The 21,213-nt window shown below is 33.9% G+C and overlaps 1 protein-coding gene across 1 annotated transcript in view; it reads left to right on the top strand.

Annotated features, from left to right (window-relative positions):
• Nucleotides 1-21,213, top strand: part of LOC116235911 (maltase-glucoamylase-like) — a 116,801-nt gene that overhangs the window by 91,312 nt on the left and 4,276 nt on the right. Inside the window, exons 34-47 of the mRNA XM_090129526.1 lie at nt 38-100; nt 1,924-2,058; nt 3,049-3,133; nt 4,077-4,215; nt 4,309-4,442; nt 8,151-8,185; nt 8,313-8,429; nt 10,224-10,372; nt 13,262-13,346; nt 13,498-13,554; nt 14,529-14,653; nt 16,204-16,292; nt 17,588-17,637; nt 19,383-19,553. Of these exons, the coding sequence (XP_089985652.1) occupies nt 38-100; nt 1,924-2,058; nt 3,049-3,133; nt 4,077-4,215; nt 4,309-4,442; nt 8,151-8,185; nt 8,313-8,429; nt 10,224-10,372; nt 13,262-13,346; nt 13,498-13,554; nt 14,529-14,653; nt 16,204-16,292; nt 17,588-17,637; nt 19,383-19,553 (1,434 nt within the window). The remainder of the gene's footprint in view (nt 1-37; nt 101-1,923; nt 2,059-3,048; nt 3,134-4,076; nt 4,216-4,308; nt 4,443-8,150; nt 8,186-8,312; nt 8,430-10,223; nt 10,373-13,261; nt 13,347-13,497; nt 13,555-14,528; nt 14,654-16,203; nt 16,293-17,587; nt 17,638-19,382; nt 19,554-21,213) is intronic.

The raw sequence follows: 21,213 nt of genomic DNA, 5'->3' as shown, positions 1-21,213 counted from the left end.
TAAAATTATGATCTCAACACATTTTTCCTCTTTTTAGGTCTGGCCAGATTTTCCCAACATAGTGGTCAATGATTCCGTTGACTGGGACACGGGAGTAGAGGTGAGCAGCGGTGCAATTAGAAGCAGAATGCAGAAGCTCAGGTTTTTTGGGGGGCAGAAAGTGCAAAAAACAGCAAAAAATATTGAGGGTGTGAGAGGCAAAATCTGCCTTTTTTTTTTTCCCTACAATTTTAATGCAGTTTTTTTCAAATTTTAATGCAACTTTTAACATATTTTTGATGCAATTTGGGTGGGATTTTTTAACCAACGTCTACGCAATTTTTTTTATGTCATTTTTAAACAACCTTTAGGCAATTCTAATGCATTTTAATCCAAATCTTGTTACACACGAATACAGATTTTATACCATCTATTTTACTGCAATTTTATACAGTATAATGCAGTTTTGGTGCAATTTCAGTGTAATTTTTATGCAAAGTCTGAACAAATTTTTACGCCATTATTAAAACAATTTCTATGCAATTTTAGTACCTCTTAATACAAACTTTATTCCTCTCCAATATATATATTATTTTAGTTTATATTATTTTAATGCAATTTAAATGCGTTTTAATACAATTTTTTTTTTTTAATCACACAGTTTTTATCCAGTTCTGCTTCACTTTAATGCAAATGTTAATCCATATTAATGCAAATTTCGTACTATTTAATGCCTTTCTTATACAAATCAATGGCATTTAACTTTTATCCAATTTTATTGAAATTTTACTCAGATCTTTCGCATTGCAATTCGTTTTTTATGCAATTCAAACACAATTTAAAGACATCTTTGATGACACATCATGGAATTTTTATACATTTTTTTAATGTGAATTTCTGTGTGAATTTTCTGTATAAATTTTTGTACAGATTTCTGCACGAGTTTTTATACAGATTTCTGCACAGATTTTTATACGAATTTCTGTTTGGATTTTTGTATGAATTTCCATACAGATTTTTTTATCTGAATTTCTGTACAGATTTTTGTCCAATTTTCTGTTTGGATTTTTATATGAATTTCCATACAGATTTTTGTCTGAATTTCTGTTTGGATTTTTGTATGAATTTATGTATGGATTTTTGTCCAAATTTCTGTATGGGTTTTTGTATGGATTTCTCTATGGATTTTTGTATGAATTTCTGTATGGATTTTTGTCCAAATTTCTGAGGTTTTTTTTGTTTGTTTGTTTTTTGTATGAATTTTTGAACAGATTTCCTTTCTGAATTTCTATTTGGATTTTTATATGAATTCCTGTATGGATTTTTGTCCAAATTTCTGTATGGATTTTTGTAGAATTTCTCTACAGATTTTTGTCCAAATTTCTGCACGGATTTTTGTCCAAATTTCTGTGCATTTTTTGTTTTTTCGTATGAATTTTTGTACAGATTTTTTCTGAATTTCTGTATGGATTTTTGTCTGAATTTCTGTTTGGATTTTTGTATGAATTCCTGGACATATTTTTGTACGGATTTCTGTATGGATTTTTGTACGAATTTCTCTATGGATTTTTGTCTGAGTTTCCGTATGGCTTTGTGTCCAAATTTCTGTTTGGATTTTCATATGAATTTCTGCACAGATTTTTGTCCAAATTTCCGTATGGGTTTTTGTATGAATTCCTGTATGGATTTTTGTCCAAATTTCTGGGTTTTTTTGTTTTTTTTTTGTGTGTGTGTTTTTGTGTTTTTTTTTAATGAATTTCCTTACAGATTTTCGTATGAATTTCAGCGCAGATTTTTGCCCGAATCTCTGTGCGAATTTTCATCCCAACTTTTTATACAAAATTTCACGTTTCTGTAGTTTCACAGATGTTTTTAAGTCAGCTGGAACCCACTGAGTGCATCCCCTTCTCCCCCTCCCCTCCATTCTCCTCTCCCCCTCCCCAGCTCTTCCGTGCATACGCTGCATTCCCCGACTTCTTCCGCAACTCCACGCTGGAGTGGTGGAGCACAGAACTGCAGGAGCTCTATGAGAACCCCCACAACGCCTCCCTCAGCCTCAAATACGACGGCATTTGGATCGTGAGTGCCAGTTTTGCCCTTTTCTACCTTTTTTTGGGGTGCCTTTTTAGCGTAGATCGTTGTAGATTCCAGGTGCGTTCGGGGCATCGTTTATTTATGATTAATTAAGTCGGTGAGTGGGGATGGTTTATGTGAGTTTGTAGCAGTTGATGGCATTAACACAGAGGATTGGATGGGGTGTGACAACAGAGAAATAGAAATAACGGAGGCAGTGAAAAAAGATTCTTAAAAAAGTAATGAAAACGATGGAAAAAATCAAAAAAATAATTTAAAAAATGACGTAAGATGACTTTAAAATGAAAAAGGAAAGAAAGCTAATTGTAAGAGTGACAGAGAAATGAAAAATCATTTAGAAATGAGAAAGGAAGGAAAGGTAATTTTAAAAGCAAAAAGGAACGAGAAGCAATTAAGGAAATGATGAAGAAAAAATGATTTCAAAAATAAAAAAGGAATGAAGAGTAATTAAAAATGAGAAAGAAAGGAGAATAGATTTAGAAATGAGGAAGGAAGGAAAAATGATTTTAAAAAATAGAAGGGAAGGAGAAAGAACAAAAAGGCTGAAAAAAGGCAAAATGAGGAAAAAAAGGAAAAAAATAAGAAAAAAGGAATGAGAAGAATTTTTAAAATGAAATAACAAAAATTAAAACTGAAAAGGTGAGAACATGTAACGAAAAGTCAAGAAAAGTAATTAAATAATTTTCAGCATCTGCTTGTGAAAAAAAGTGATTTTCAGCATCTGCGAGTGAAAAAAAATGTGATTTTTGGTATCTGTTGATGAAAAATTGCAATTTTCAGTCACTGCTGGTGGAAAAAAAATGTGATTTTCAGTATCTGTTGATGAAAAATTGTGACTTTCAGATTTTGTTGATGAACCCATTGGGGAAGGATTTCATATCTGGGGGAAAAAAGCCCAAATGTGCCAAATTGGAGTGAAATTCGCTTAATTTTGTGTTTGTTTGTTTGTTTGTGTGTCTTTTGTACTTTTTTCAGGACATGAATGAACCCTCCAGCTTCGTTCATGGGGCCGTTTGGGGCTGCAGAAATCAAGAGCTCAATAATCCCCCATACATGCCCCGTAAGTCTGCTCAATTAGTGGCTAATTTAATAAGGAAATGGACCAATGAACCCCTTTTTAAATTAAATCAAGGGTTTTAATTAACCCCATCATTCACTTTTACGTTTATTGGTGCATTTCCTATGAGACAGAATTGCCTTAAATCCCCAAACTCAGAACAAGTCCCCTAACAAGAAAAAAAAAAAAAGAGAAAAAAAAAAAAACTCCCAATTTTTGGAAAATTTTTAGCATGTTTAATTCCTGCCTTCGATTTCGACCTCAGAGCCCCTTGAAAAAGGAATATTGTTGATTTCTGCCTCTCCCAAACTTCAGAAAACCGATTTCAGAAGTGATTTCTGCCTTTCCTATGCAGAAATGCAGATTATAAATGTATAAGAATATAAAGCCTAACCCTAAATGTATCTACATATAAAGTTATAAAGGAAAGTCATTAATCTCTGAATTTCCCCTATTTCAGAAATGAGTATCAACAATTTCTGCCTTCCCTCAGTTTCAGAGATCCAATTTTTAGAGGAATAGCAGCGATTTCTGCCTTTCTAAGCTTCAGAATTCCCATTCTGAAAAAGATGAGCAGCAATTTCCTTAATTTCCTAAATTTCCTAGATTTTAGAAAGAATATCAGCACTTCCTGACTTTCTTAGACTTCAGAAATGCAATTTCAGAACGGAATATTGGCAATTTCTGCCTCTCCCAAATTTCACTTGCAGGAAGGAATGTCAGCAAATTCTGCCTTTCCCAGATTCCAGAAACCCAATTTTATGGGGGAACATGGGCGATTTCTGCCTCTTCTACATTTCAAAAACTCCAAAAAACTTTATTATAAAACAAGCGACCACCACATGCTGCATGAAAGGAAGCAAACCCCAATGAAGACAATGCCAACGAAAAGTCATTTTCCCAAGTTATTATTAAAATGTGCTTCTTTTCACCCCATTTCCCACAGAATTGGGGTGGAGAGAGGAGGGCCTGGCCTACAAAACCATCTGCATGGAAGGAGTCCAGATCCTGGCGGACGGCACCGAGCTGCGCCACTACGATGTCCACAACCTCTATGGGTGGGCCCAGACCAAACCCACCTTGGAGTAAGTCACTCTTTTTTTTCTTTTTTTCCATCTTTTTCTCCCCAAAATCCCTTTTAAATGAGCACTGAGGGTCACTTCTTGCCCCCCCCCCAGTGCACTGCGGAGCATCACGAAGGAGCGGGGCATCGTCATCACGCGCTCAACCTACCCCACCAGTGGGCAGTGGGCAGGACATTGGCTGGGGGACAACACGGCTGCATGGGACCAGTTGGCAAAATCTATCATTGGTGAGTCAATAGAATGCCATTAACCCACGTTTCCTTCCCCCAAATCACACCGTTTTCACATATAGAATCCCATTGTTTGAAGAATGGTGGCCAAATCCTTCTTGATCTCTTTCCTTGTTGTTGTCGTTAAGAAATCCTTTCGTCATTTTCACTGAGTTGGGTTGAACACTGTTGACCACCTTGTCTCAAATTCTTCGTTTCCACCATTATTTCACATCATTAAGAAGTTCTTCTCCATTTTCACCGTGTCGGGTTGAACCCTGTTGGCCACATTACCCTCAAAATCTTCATCCCACCTAATTCGCAGCTGAAAATACCAAGTTATGTTTTGTAGCTGAAAATACTGAATTACACATAACAGTTGAAAATACCAAACTGTACCTCATGGTTGAAAATAGAGAATTATATTTAACAGTTGAAAATACCAAACAGTACTTCATGGTTGAAAATACTGAACTATATTTCACGGCTGAGAATACTAAATGATATTTTGTGGCTGAAAATACCAAACTGTGGCTCACAAATTAAAGTACCAAATTATTTTTCACAGCTGAAAATGCCAAATTCTATTGGACAGTTGAAAATGCCAAATATTTCTTCATGGTTGAAAATACTGAACTATATTTCACAGTTGAAAATACCGAATTGTACCTTAAGGTTGAAAAAAACTGAACTATATTTCACAGCTGAAAATACTAAATTATATTTCATGGCTGAAAATACCAAACTGTGGCTCACGAATTAAGTACCAAATTATTTTTCACAGCTGAAAATGCCAAATTCTATTGCACAGTTGAAAATACCAAACAGTACTTCATGGTTGAAAATACTGAACTATATTTCACAGCTGAAAATACTAAATTGTATTTTGTGGCTGAAAATACCAAAATGTGGCTCACAAATTAAAGTACCAAATAATTTTTCACAGCTGAAAATGCCAAATTCTATTGCACAGCTGAAAATACCAAATATTTCTTCATGGTTGAAAATACTGAACTATATTTCACAGCTGAAAATACCGAATTGTACCTTATGGTTGAAAATACTGAACTATATTTCACAGCTGAAAATACTAAATTATATTTCGTGGCTGAAAATACCTAACTGTGATTCACAAATTAAAGTACCAAATTATTTTTCACAGCTGAAAATGCCAAATATTTCTTCATGGTTGAAAATACTGAACTATATTTCACGTCTGAAAATACTAAATTATATTTCGTGGCTGAAAATACCAAACTGTGGCTCACAAATTAAAGTACCAAATTATTTTTCACAGCTGAAAATGCCGAATTCTATTGCACAGTTGCCAATGCCAAATTCTATTGGACAGTTGAAAATACCAAATATTTCTTCATGGTTGAAAATACTGAACTATATTTCACAGCTGAAAATACTAAATTATATTTCGTGGCTGAAAATACCAAACTGTGGCTCACAAATTAAAGTACCAAATTATTTTTCACAGCTGAAAATGCCAAATTCTATTGCACAGCTGAAAATACCAAATATTTCTTCATGGTTGAAAATACTGAACTATATTTCACAGCTGAAAATACTGAATTGTACCTTATGGTTGAAAATACTGAACTATATTTCACAGCTGAAAATACTAAATTATATTTCGTGGCTGAAAATACCAAACTGTGGCTCACAAATTAAAGTACCAAATTATTTTTCACAGCTGAAAATGCCGAATTCTATTGCACAGTTGACAATGCCAAATTCTATTGGACAGTTGACAATACCAAACTGTACTTCATGGTTGAAAATACTGAACTATATTTCACAGCTGAAAATACTAAATTATGTTTCGTGGCTGAAAATACCAAACTGTGGCTCACGAATTAAGTACCAAATTATTTTTCACAGCTGAAAATGCCAAATTCCATTGCACAGTTGAAAATACCAAATATTTCTTCATGGTTGAAAATACTGAAGTATATTTCACAGTTGAAAATACCGAATTGTACCTTATGGTTGAAAATACCGAACTTTATTTCACAGCTGAAAATACTAAATTATATTTCATGGCTGAAAATACCAAACTGTGGCTCACGAATTAAGTACCAAATTATTTTTCACAGCTGAAAATGCCAAATTCTATTGCACGGTTGAAAATACCAAATATTTCTTCATGGTTGAAAATACTGAACTATATTTCACAGTTGAAAATACTAAATTATATTTCATGCCTGAAAATACCAAACTGTGGCTCACAAATTAAAGTACCAAATTATTTTTCACAGCTGAAAATGCCAAATTCTATTGCACAGCTGAAAATACCAAATATTTCTTCATGGTTGAAAATACCAAACTATATTTCACAGCTGAAAATACTAAATTGTATTTTGTGGCTGAAAATACCAAACTGTGGCTCACGAATTAAGTACCAAATTATTTTTCACAGCTGAAAATACCAAATATTTCTTCATGGTTGAAAATACTGAACTATATTTCACAGCTGAAAATACTAAATTGTATTTTGTGGCTGAAAATACCAAACTGTGGCTCACGAATTAAGTACCAAATTATTTTTCACAGATGAAAATGCCAAATATTTCTTCATGGTTGAAAATACTGAACTATATTTCACAGCTGAAAATACTGAATTGTACCTTATGGTTGAAAATACTGAACTATATTTCACAGCTGAAAATACTAAATTATATTTCATGGCTGAAAATACCAAACTGTGGCTCACGAATTAAGTACCAAATTATTTTTCACAGCTGAAAATGCCAAATTCTATTGCACGGTTGAAAATACCAAATATTTCTTCATGGTTGAAAATACTGAACTATATTTCACAGTTGAAAATACTAAATTATATTTCATGCCTGAAAATACCAAACTGTGGCTCACAAATTAAAGTACCAAATTATTTTTCACAGCTGAAAATGCCAAATATATCTTCATGGTTGAAAATACTGAACTATATTTCACAGCTGAAAATACTAAATTATATTTTGTGGCTGAAAATACCAAACTGTGGCTCACGAATTAAAGTACCAAATTATTTTTCACAGCTGAAAATGCCAAATTCTATTGCACAGCTGAAAATACCAAATATTTCTTCATGGTTGAAAATACTGAACTATATTTCACAGTTGAAAATACCGAATTGTACCTTATGGTTGAAAATACTGAACTATATTTCACAGCTGAAAATACTAAATTGTATTTTGTGGCTGAAAATACCAAACTGTGGTTCACAAATTAAAGTACCAAATTATTTTTCACAGCTGAAAATGCCAAATTCTATTGCACAGCTGAAAATACCAAATATTTCTTCATGGTTGAAAATACTGAACTATATTTCACAGCTGAAAATACTAAATTGTATTTTGTGGCTGAAAATACCAAACTGTGGCTCACGAATGAAAGTACCAAATTATTTTTCACAGCTGAAAATGCCGAATTCTATTGCACAGTTGAAAATACCAAATATTTCTTCATGGTTGAAAATACTGAAGTATATATTTCACAGTTGAAAATACCGAATTGTACCTTATGGTTGAAAATACCGAACTTTATTTCACAGCTGAAAATACTAAATTGTATTTTGTGGCTGAAAATGCCTAACTGTGGTTCACAAATTAAAGTACCAAATTATTTTTCACAGCTGAAAAATACCAAATTCTATTGCACGGTTGAAAATACCAAATATTTCACAGCTGAAACCCCTGAATTCTGTTATCCTTGCAGGTATGATGGAGTTCAGCCTCTTTGGAGTGTCCTACGTAAGTCCCTCATCATCCATTCCTTCCTCCCCCATCCCATTTTATCACCTTTTCACAAATGGAAGCGCACGGTGCAGCTTCGTTGGGATTTTGGAATTCTCATTAAATCATTCTTTGGGATTTTCAGACCGGAGCAGACATCTGTGGGTTCTTCTCAGATTCAGAATATGAACTGTGTGCCCGCTGGATGCAGCTTGGAGCTTTCTACCCATTTTCAAGGAACCACAACGGGAAAGGCGCCAAGGTGACTGTGCCCCCAAATCGCCCACCTCCCCACAAATCCATTCCCCCACCCTTCCCTGTAAAATCCCAGTTTTTAGGTCCGCCTACAAAACTCCAATTGGGCAGAAATTCAGGAACGTCTCATTTTTGTAATGAGAATTTCAACTGTTGTTTTGAAAATACGAAGCTGTTTTCCAAACTTAGAATACAGGCGGCGCCAGCTTTCTTAATATTTCATTACATTTGTGCAAGTTACAAAATCACGTGTTAAATTCGTGGGGTTTTGGTTTGGTTTGTTTGTTTGTTTGTTTTTCCCCATAAATAAGGTGAACACAATGGCTTTGGGCCACAGTTCAGAGATGTATTCACTGTTTTATTAATATTTCAGATCTTGCTTTGAAAATACGGCACTATTTCTGCATTTTTAAGATGGGCAGCGCCAACTTTCTTAATGTTTCATAAAATTTATGCAATCATTCGTAAAATTTATGCGTTTTTCCCTCATAAAGAGGATGAATATGTTGGCTTTAGTGGCAAATTTAGACATTGAACACCGTTTATGAGAACTTCCACACCAAAAAGACAAACAGTGCCAATTTTCTTAACATTTCATAGCATTTATATAATTTTGTTTGTCGTGTGAGATGAAAAAAGATTTTTTCTTCATTTTGAGGCAAATTTGACTGCGATCACCACCAAATTATACCAAAATTTTGAGTGGTGTATAAGATAAAAAACATTTTTTGGGTTTTTTTTTTTTTTCATTTTAAGGAAAATTTGACAATTATGAGTACTAAACTATTTCAACATTCACAATAAACGATTTATTCATCATAAACTATTCAATATTCATAAACCTATTTCAATTTCATAACAGTTACATAAATTTATTGTGATATGAGACAAAAGAAAATGATTTTTTCTTCATTTCGAGGCAAGTCTGACTGCGACCACCACCAAATTATACCAAAATTTTGAGTGGTGTGTAAGATAAAAAACGCTTTTTTTCTTCATTTTAAAGAAAATTTGACAATTATCACTACTAAATTATTTCAACATTCATAATGAACTATCTATTCATCATAAACTACTCAATATTCATAAACTATTTCAATTTCATAACATTTATATAAGTTTGTTTGTCGTATGAGATGAAAAATGATTTTTTCTTCATTTCGAGGCAAATTTGACTGCGACCACCACCAAATTATACCAAAATTTTGAGTGGTGTATAAGATGAAAAACGCTTTTTTTTCTTCATTTTAAAGAAAATTTGACAATTATCACTACTAAATTATTTCAACATTCATAATGAACTATCTATTCATCATAAACTATTCAATATTCGTAAGCTATTTCACTTTCATAACATTTATATAACTTCGACTGTCATATGAGATGAAAAATGATTTTTTCTTCATTTTGAGGCAAATTTGACTGCGATCACCACCAAATTATACCAAAATTTTGAGTGGTGTATAAGATAAAAAACGTTTTTTGGTTTTTTTTTTTTTTTCATTTTAAGGAAAATTTGACAATTATCACTACTGAACTACTTCAATACTTTTTTTCTTCATTTCGGGGCAAATCAACCACCACCAAATTATATCAATTTTTGAGTCGTGTATAAGTTTAAATTCCTTTTTTCCCCCTGCATTTTGAGGCAAATTTGACCACGACCACCACCAAATTAAACCACTTTCAGAACGATGGGGGAAAAAAAAAAACAAAAACAACCAAAAATGTGGAAAATAAACAGATTTTTAACTTTTTTTTTCCCCCCCAAAGGAAATAACCAGATTTTTTCCCTTCTCAGAGGCAAGACCCCGTGGCGTGGAACTCCACGTTTGAGGATATTTCCAGGGATGTGCTGAACATCCGCTACACGCTGCTGCCCTACCTCTACACTCTGATGTTTGATGCCTCTGCCCATGGCAGCACCGTCGTGCGTCCGCTGCTCCACGAGTGAGTCTGGGCTCCTCCCCTCCAAAACCCCACCTTCCTCCCCAAAATCCACTGTGTGGCCCCAGGCCCTCCTAAAAAAAAAGCAGCAAACTGGGGATTTGAATCTGGGGGTTTGGGGTTCGAGTGCAAATTTGGGATTCGAAGGTGAATTTGGGATTCAAATACGAATTTGGGATTGCAATATAAATCTGGGATTCAAAGGTGAGTTTGGGATTGAAATATAGATTTGGAATTCAAAGATGAGTTTGGGATTGCAGTATAGATTTGGGATTCAAAGACGAGTTTGGGATTCAAATACGAATTTGGGATCACGATATAAATCTGGGATTCAACGGTGAGTTTGGGATTGAAATATAAATTTGGGCTTCAAATATGGATTTGGGATTCAAATATGAATTTGGGATTGCAGTATAAATTTGGAATTCAATGATGAGTTTGGGATTGCAGTGTAAATTTGGAATTCAAAGATGAGTTTGGGATCGCAGTATAGATTTGGGATTCAATGATGAGTTTGGGATTGCAGTGTAAATTTGGGATTCAAATATGAATTTGGGATTCAAATATGAATTTGGGATTCAAATATGAATTTGGGATCACAGTATAAATCTGGGGTTCAAAGGTGAGTTTGGGATTGAAATACTGATTCGGGCTTCAAATATGAATTTGGGATTCAAATACAAATTTGGGATTACAGTATAAATTTGGAATTCAAAGATGAGTTTGGGATTGAAATATAGATTTGGGATTCAAATATAAATTTGGGGTTGCAGTATAAATTTGGAATTCAATGATGAGTGTGGGATCGCAGTATAAATTTGGGATTTAAATACGAATTTGGGATTGCAGTGTAAATTTGGAATTCCAAGATGAATTTGGGATTGCAGTATGGATTTGGGATTCAAATATGAATTTGGGATTGCAGTGTAAATTTGGAACTCAAAGATGTGTTTGGGATTGCAGTATAGATTTGGGATTCAAATATGAATTTGGGATTCAAATACGAATTTGGGATTGCAGAATAAATTTGGAATTCAAAGATGAGTTTGGGATTGAAATATAGATTTGGGATTCAAATATAAATTTGAGATCACAGTATAAATTTGGGATTCAAAGGTGAGTTTGGAAATGAAATATAGATCTGGGATTCAAATATGAATTTGGGATTCAAATATAAATTTGGGATTGCAGTATAAATTTGGAATTCAAAGGTGAGTTTGGGATTGCAGTATAAATTTGGAATTCAAAGGTGAGTTTGAGATTGAAATATAGATTTGGGGTTGCAGTATAAAGTTGGGATTCAACGGTGAGTTGGGATTCAAACATAGATTCGGGCTTCAAATATGAATTTGGAATTCAAATATAAATTTGGGATTGCAGTGTAAATTTGGAATTCAACGATGAGTTTAGAATTGCAGTGTAAATTTGGGTTTCAAAGGTGAGTTTGGGATTCAAACATAGATTTGGGATTGCAGTATAAATTTGGGATTCAAAGGTGAGTTTGGGATTGCAGTATAGATTTGGGATTCAAATATGAATTTGGGATTGCAGTATAAATCTGGGATTCAAAGGTGAGTTTGGGATTGAAATATCGATTCGGGCTTCAAATATGAATTTGGGATTCAAATACAAATTTGGGATTGCAGTGTAAATTTGGAATTCAAAGATGAGTTTGGGATTGCAATATAAATTTGGAATTCAAAGATGAGTTTGGGATTGCAGTATAGATTTGAGATTCAAATACGACTTCGGGATTGTAGTATAAAGTTGGGATTCAAAGGTGAGTTGGGATTGAAATATAGATTCAGGTTTCAAATATGAATTTGGGATTCAAATATAAATTCGAGATTGCAGTATAAATTTGGGATTAAAATGTAGATTTGGGATTCAAATATAAATTTGGGATTCAAATCATTCAAAAATTATAAAGAGAGAAGCCAAAAAGATGGAATTTTGAGAAAAAAAAAAAAACTCATGGGATTTTGGGGGAAATAATAATCTAAATGGGGCAAAGTAATTCTGCATTAAAAAAAAAAAAAGAAAAAAAAATAGAAAAAACAGGAAAAAAAAAAGAAAAGGTAGGAGAAAACAGAGAAACCAAGGAAAAAATGAAGATAAAATAGAAGGAAAAAAGAAGTAGAAAAAATGGAGGAAAAATAGAAGCAAAAATGGAAGGAAAAGTAGAAGGAAAAATAGAGGAAAAATACCAGATGAAAAGATAGGAAAACAAAATAGAAGAAAAATAGAAGAAAAAGGAAAAGAAAAATAGGAGAAAAAAATAGAAGAAATATAGAGGAGAAAATATAGGATAAAAATAGAAGACATAGAAGAAAATACAGAGGTAGAAAAAATAGAAAAAAAAATAGAAAAATAGCAAAGAAAAAAATAGATGTGTGTCTATATTTTTAGAGATTTCAGAATTTGTCCAAAAATGTGAAATAAATTCTAATATGGGATTTTAAATCTACCATTTTTGTGATTGAAAGATGCCTAAATTCAGCAGATCTTACGTTGGAATCTTGCTCTATTCCTGACAAGCATCCATTTGAAAGCAAATGAGATTCATTTTCAGTCACTAATTTAAGGGATTAAAAAAAAAGAGAGAACTTAGAACTAGAATTTCATTGAAATTAAATAAAAATTTGATTTGATTTGATAATAAAACATATAATATAATAAATAAAATTAATTTGATTTGAATAGCCACGACAAATGCCATTTAAAACTGAATATCAATTAAACTCTTTCGAAGCAACAGTTCGTCATTATTCCCCTTATTAAGGGAAGAGGAAAAGCGTTTTTTTTAAGGAGAATAAAGCTTCAGTGAGGAAATGTTTTGCAAGAATGGTTAATATCATCCCTCAAAACCCTCTTTATATTTTGGAATTGCAGGTTTGTGGAAGACAGGACGACGTGGGAAATATATAAGCAATTTCTCTGGGGTCCAGCACTGCTCATCAGCCCCGTGCTGGATCAGGTAAAAGCACAGAATATTGGGAAAATCTGAGGAGGGAAGGGGAAAAAAAAAAAAAGGAAATGTTAGAAATTAATGTTGAGGATAAGGTTGGGTGTTACTTCAGGAGAATTACAATTTTGGCCTTCATTAAAGCCAAAATGTTTAATTGCAGGGCGCTGTGTCGGTGAATGCGTACCTCCCGAATGCCCGCTGGTATGATTATCACACAGTAAGTAATTAAAAATCCCTCCTAGATTGAATCTGTGTTTCCCTGATGTCTTCAGAGAAGAGCTCAGTGTGAATGCAGCCCTTCAAATGACAGATTTTGCAGATTTGTGAAAATTTCGGGTGTTGTCGCGAAAGCACGCAGCTGTTTCTGAATGCAGCATGTGGGCAGTGAGAACATCATTAATATTTCAACAAATTTGCATGATTTGTTAAATCACTGATAGTTTTTCTTCCCCAGAAATGAGGTGAGCGCATTGGTTTTGAGTGAGAATTCACAATTTAATCCCTTTTTTTTTTTTTTTTTGAGAATTTCAGGCCTCATCTGCAAAACACGGAGTCATTTCCACGTATAGAAAAGGGGCAGCCCCAACTTTCTTGATATTTTATAAAATTCATGTGATCTGTAAAATAATACATAATCTCCTCCCCCATAAACAATGTGAATTTTAGGGGAAAATTCAGAATTTTCCCCGTTTTTATGAGAATTTCAGGTCTAGTTTTGAAAATACAGAGCCATTTCGGCACTTAAGGACAGGCAATGCCAACATATTTCACAAAAATTCATATAATCCACAAAATAATTTGTATAATTTGTTTCTTTTTCCCCCCATAAATAGGATGAAAATACCAACAATTGAAACATATATAGTTGTTGCATCTACAGTTCTGAAAATACAGAGTATTTCCCAATTTTAAAGATGGGCAAAGCGCTGACTTTCTTAATATTTCCTAAAATTCACATAATTTATAAAATAATGTATAGAATTTGTGCATTTTTCTCCATAAATAGGATGAACGTGTCAGCTTTAGGTGTCAGTTCATAACTTCATGATTCTTTCATCCAAATTCCTGATCTCGTTTTGAAAACGCGGCGCATTTCTGCATTCAAACAACGGGCGGTGCCAAATCTCTGAATATTTCATCAAATTTATGGAATTTATGACATCATTTCTAATTTTTCCCCCCCCAAAATAGGGAGAATATGTCGGATTCAGGGGAGAATTCCGAAATCTGCCCTCTCCTTTGGAGCACATCAACCTCCACGTCCGCGGCGGTTTCATCCTCCCCCAACAGACCCCCGCCAACACCACAGCCTACAGGTAGGAACAGGAATTGACCAATTCCTTTCAAATTACACTCAAATTTCTGACCTTTTTTGGTCAGTGTTTAACCCAGCAGTGAATAGATTTCAGATTACTGAGGCTGGGAATTCATTTTCTTTTGAAATGAATTTCTTTTGCCTTCAAATTTTCACAAAACCATCAATTTCCATGTTGGAAACACCTCCAATTTGTGGGATTTTCAGAAAATTGTTCTGAATTTTGGGGCAGTTTCCTCTCTTTCTGTTCTCTTCCTCCTGTTTAACTCTCAATCAAATTTATTAAATTGGATTAAAAACAATTAGAATGAGATTTTTACTAATATCGATGTGTTTTCTCATTGGAAACACCTCCAATTTGTGGGATTTTCAGAAATCTGATCTGAATTTTGGGGCACTTTCCACTCTTTTTGTTGTCTGCCTTCTGTTCCACTCTCAATTAAATTTGTTAAATTGTATTAAAACCAATCAGAATGAAATTTTTTATTAATATCGATGTGTTTTCACATTGGAAACACCTCCAATTTGTGGGATTTTTAGAAAATTGTTCTGAATTTTGGGGCAGTTTCTGCTCTTTCTGTTGTTTTCCTCCTGATCGACTCTCAATCAAATTTGTTAAATTACATTAAAAGCAATCAGAATGAAATGTTCATTAATATCCATGTGTTTTCTCATTGGAAACACCTCCAGTTTGTGGGATTTTCAGAATATTGTTCTGAATTTCGGGGCAGTTTCCTCTCTTTCTGTTGTCTGCCTTCTGTTCCACTCTCAGTTAAAGTTTAATGCGTGTCTTCACATTGCAAACACCTCCAGTTTTGTGGGATTTTCAGAATACTGATCTGAATTTTGGGGCAGTTTCTGCTCTTTTTGTTGTCTTCCTCCTGTTCCACTCTCAATCAAATTTATTAAATTGCATTAAAAGCAATCAGAATGAGATTTTTACTAATATCGATGTGTTTTCACATTGGAAACACCTCCAGTTTGTGGGATTTTCAGAATACAGATCTGAATTTTGGGGCACTTTCTTCTTTTTGTTGTCTTCCTCCTGTTCCACTCTCAATCAAATTTGTTAAATTGGATTAAAAACAATTAGAATGAGATTTTTACCAATATCGATGTGTTTTCACATTGGAAACACCTCCAGTTTGTGGAATTTTCAGAATATTGAACTGAATTTTGGGGCACTTTCCTCTCTGTTGTCTTCCTCCTGTTCCACTCTCAAGCAAATTTAAACTTTTAAACAATCAGAATGAAATGTTCGTTAATATCGATGGTTTTTCACATTGCAAACACCTCCAATTTTGTGGGAATTTCAGGAAATCGATCTGAATTTCGGGGCAGTTTCCTCTCTTTCTGTTTTCCTCCATCCATCCTACTCTCAATTAAATTCAGACATCTGAAGTGCCATTAAAACGAAATCACACGGGGTTGCAAGCGACATCCGTCACCGTGGCACAATTTATTAGCATAAAAAATTGATATAATTTTTGGGAAATGCAAAAATGGGATTTGGGGGGGGGAAATTCCCCCCCTTTTTTTTTTTCTTGGCAGCCGAAAGAACCCATTATCTCTTCTGGTGGCTCTGAACGACAGCCAGGAGGCAGAGGGGCAGCTTTACTGGGACGACGGCGTGCGCATCGGTGCGATTTTAGGGGAAATTCCCCCAAATTTGGGGCCCCCACCCCGAAAAAAAATGTTCTATTTCCGCAGCTCTGTGATTTGCCAGCCAAAAGTAGTAATAATGACAATAGTGATTGTAATAATAATGATGGTGGTGACGACGACGGTGATAATTTTGGATTTGGCAAAACGTGTGAAATTTTTTGAGATGCGAAAGGGAAAAAAAAAATCTGAATTGATCTGTGATGAAAATTTTTAAAATGGGCCGAAATGGGGTAAAAATGGGTCAAAATGGGGTAAAAATGGGTCAAAATTGGAGCATTTCTGTAAAAAAAAATATATAGATAGATTTGGTGAATTTAACATGATTGAAGCTGGAACGTCTGCTAATATAAAACTAATATAATTTATTAATTATAAATAGGAGATGTTTAAGAAATAATGAGAGATAATTAGTAAGGTTGATTTAGATTTGCTCTCGAATTTAGAGGGAGTGGAAGTGGGAAGATTTGATTCATTTCCTCGGTATTGATGAATTCAGAGAAGAGATGCTTAATTGATAATAAATTATAAGAGTTAATAAATGCAGGTATGGCGTAATAAGGTCAAACTGATGGGAAAAGTATTAAGTAACGTCCTCAATGTTATTAAATGATAACGTTGATAATAATTAATGAATTCAGATGAGAGATTTTAAAGAAAAAACTAAGAGATAATTAATAAATAATAAGAAATATCCGATAAGAGGTATGTAATGAGTAAGAGATAATTAATGCACTTAAATAAGAGAGAATTCGATTTCCTTTCAAACTTGCAGGACTCACAGAGAACGGGAAAATTTGACTAATTTCCTCAATATTAATAAATACAAGAGGCATTGAATACATAATTACAGATATTCAGATCAGAGTTGATTAATAAATTCCGCTATGGGACAATTAATTAGATTTCTTCTCAAACAATAGAAAGCATAAACAGTTCAGAAGATTTCCTTGATATTAATTAATTCGGATAAGACATATTTAAGATAAAAGAAGATATATGTAAGAACTAAGGTATTTAAGAATTATTATTATTAATAATAATAAAGATATTCAAGAATTAATAGGAGATACTTAAGATAGCAAGGGGTAATTAATAAAATCACCACAGAGATCATTAAGCATCTCTTATCCCCTACGTCTGCATTGCATTACCCTAAATAACCCCCCAAAATTGTTCGTTTTTAATGAATATCCACCTGTGTGTATAGAAGTTCTCTAATTAGTTAAGAGCTAATTAATTGAGCTGGATGTATGGTTTTCTTCTCCACCAGACGCCTACGAGGACGGCGCTTATCTGCTGACCTCCTTTATTGCTCGCCAGGTTTGTGGGTTGAGAAAGCATGAAAAAATGTCATTGCGTAGAAAATGCACATGATTTTAAAGAGCTACTTAATGAGAATAGCCTTAATTAGAGCAGCAATTAAGAATGCTTCGGATGCAAGAGCTCTAAGTTGCGTTAAACCCGTGTGAATGTGTCTAATTACGTGGGATGTGAGGGCACTATTTTTCATTTAAATGAATTGTATACGTGATGTAAACGTATTAATTAATTGCTATATTAATGGGTCGGTATTTATTAACGTATTGGCCTAATTAATGCACGTTATAGATGCATTGCATGTTAATTTTTACGTCGTTATGAATCATAGGTACTTAATCAGGCGTTTGTTTTCTTATGCATCATAGATAATTGTTTGAAAATTGCACGAACTCTGCCTTGCCTTTATTTATTCATTAATTAAACTGCATTATTATTCTTATATAAAGAAAAGAACGTTTACATAAGAATATATAAATTACATAAAAATATATTTTTATGTTATTTATTGATACTAATTATAAAAATTATTCGAGACAAAATAGATCCAGATGAAGTATTGTCATTATAATATAATAAAATATAAATTGTAGCATAAGCGAATTTTAAATATATTTTTATATATATTTATTATTATTATTATTATTTTATTTATTTTATTATTTATATATGAAAATATATTTCTTGAATTTCATTATTTTTATATAATGTACATTATCATAATATAGTATATTGTTATCATATATTATATAAAATTATATATTATTATTATTATATATAAATCAATGAAGTGAAATGAGGCGAAGTGAAATGAAGTGAAATAAAAAATTAAAATGAAATGAAATGAAGTGAAATGAAATGAAATGAAACAAAGTGAAGTGAAATAAACGAAGTAAAATATAATGAAATGAAATGAAATGAAACGAAATGAAGTAAAATATAATGAAATGAAATGAAATGAAATGAAATGAAATGAAATGAAATGAAATGAAATGATGAAATGAAATGAAATGAAACGAAATGAAGTAAAATATAATGAAATGAAATAATGAAATGAAATGAAATAAAATGAAATGAAACAAAACGAAGTAAAATATAATGAAATGAAATGAAATGAAATGAAATGAAATGAAATGAAATGAAACGAAACGAAGTAAAATATAATGAAATGAAATGAAATGAAATGAAATGAAATGAAATGAAATGAAACAAAATAAAGTAAAATATAATGAAATGAAATGAAATAAAACGAAATGAAGTAAAATATAATGAAATGAAATGAAACGAAATGAAATGAAATGAAATGAAATGAAACGAAACGAAACGAAGTAAAATATAATGAAATGAAATAATGAAATGAAATGAAATAAAATGAAACGAAATGAAGTAAAATATAATGAAATGAAATGAAATGAAACGAAACGAAGTAAAATATAATGAAATGAAATAATGAAATGAAATGAAACGAAATGAAGTAAAATATAACGAAATGAAATGAAATGAAATGAAATGAAACGAAGTAAAATATAATGAAATGAAATGAAATGAAACAAAACGAAGTAAAATATAATGAAATGAAATAATGAAATGAAATGAAACGAAACGAAACGAAGTAAAATATAATGAAATGAAGCAAAATGAAACGAAATGAAGTAAAATAAAAAGAGATGACACAAACAGGACCGAAATGCAGTGCAATGAGCCCAAGCTGTGCTCTGAGCCCGCTCTCCTTTCCCCTTCCCCATCAGGGCTCCCTGCAGATCCGCGCTCTGCACCGCGGTTACGCCGACCCCAACGCGCTGCACTTTGACACCATCAGGGTGCTGGGGCAGAGCAGTGCTGTGCAGCAGCTCCGTGTGTACGAGAACGGAGCAGAGCTGCCATCACAACACGGCCTGGTGTACAACAGCACGACACAGGTAAGCGGGGAAACGGGGAATGGGAGGGTGGGGAAATGAGGGATCGCGTGGGGAGAGGTGGAAGGTGGAGTGGGAAAGGGTGAAAATGGGGAATTGATGGGTGGGAAATGGGTATTTGGGGGAAGAGATGGAAGGTGGAGTGGGAAAGGGTCAAAATGGGGAATTGATGGGTGGGAAAATGGGTATTTTGGGGGAAGAGATGAAGATTGAGTGGGAAAAGGTCAAAACGGGGAATTGATGGGTGGGAAAATGGGTATTTTGGGGGAAGAGATGAAGATTGAGTGGGAAAAGGTCAAAACGGGGAATTGATGGGTGGGAAAATGGGTATTTTGGGGGAAGAGATGAAGATTGAGTGGGAAAAGGTCAAAACGGGGAATTGATGGGTGGGAAAATGGGTATTTTGGGGGAAGAGATGAAGATTGAGTGGGAAAAGGTCAAAACGGGGAATTGATGGGTGGGAAAATGGGTGTTTTTGAGAAGAGATCAAAGGTTGAGTGGGAAAAGGTCAAAATGGGGAATTGATGGGTGGGAAAATGGGTATTTGGGGGAAGAGATGGAAGGTGGAGTGGGAAAGGGTCAAAACGGGGAATTGATGGGTGGGAAAATGGGTATTTTTGGGAAGAGATGGAAGGTTGAGTGGGAAAGGGTCAAAACGGGGAATTGATGGGTGGGAAAATGGGTATTTTGGGAGAAGAGATCAAGATTGAGTGGGAAGCGATCAAAATAGGGAATTGATGGGTTGAAAAGTGAGTGTTTTTGAGAAGAGATGAAATATTAAGTGGGAAAAGGTGAAAATGGGGAATTGATGAGTAGAAAAATGAGTATTTTGGGGGAAGAGATCGAAGGTTGAGTGGGAAAAGGTCAAAATGGGGAATTGATGGGTGGAAAAATGAGTGTTTTTGAGAAGAGATGAAATATTAAGTGGGAAAAGGTGAAAATGGGGAATTGTTGGGTGGAAAAATGAGTGTTTTGAGGGAAGAGATGGAAGGTTGAGTGGGAAAATGTTAAAATAGAAAATTGATGGGTTGAAAAATGAGTGTTTTTGAAGAGAGAGGAAGGTTGAGTGGGAAAGGGTCAAAGCGGGGAATTGATGGGTGGGAAAATGGGTATTTTGGGGGAAGAGATGAAGATTGAGTGGGAAGTGATCAAAATAGAAAATTGATGGGTTGAAAAATGAGTGTTTTTGAGAAGAGATAGAAGGTGGAGTGGGAAAAGGTGAAAATAGGGAATTGATGAGTAGAAAAATGAGTATTTTGGGGGAAGAGATGGAAGGTGGAGTGGGAAAAGGTCAAAACAGGGAATTGATGGGTGGAAAAATGAGTGTTTTTGGGGAAGAGATGGGAGGTTGAGTGGAAAAATGTGAAAATAGGGAATTGATGAGTAGAAAAATGAGAAAATGAGTGTTTTGGGGGAAGAGATGGAAGGTTGAGTGGGAAAAGGTCAAAATGGGGAATTGTTGGGTGGAAAAATGAGTGTTTTTGAGAAGAGATGAAATATTAAGTGGGAAAAGGTGAAAATGGGGAATTGTTGGGTGGAAAAATGAGTGTTATGGGGGAAGAGATGGAAGGTGGAGTGGGAAAATGTTAAAATAGGGAATTGATGGGTTGAAAAATGAGTGTTTTTGAGGAGAGAGGAAGGTTGAGTGGGAATGGGTCAAAAT

Source organism: Phasianus colchicus, chromosome 36, assembly GCF_987193195.1.
Source record: "Phasianus colchicus chromosome 36, bPhaCol1.hap1.1, whole genome shotgun sequence".
NCBI lineage: Eukaryota > Metazoa > Chordata > Aves > Galliformes > Phasianidae > Phasianus > Phasianus colchicus.
This window is presented reverse-complemented; position numbering and strand designations above follow the sequence as displayed.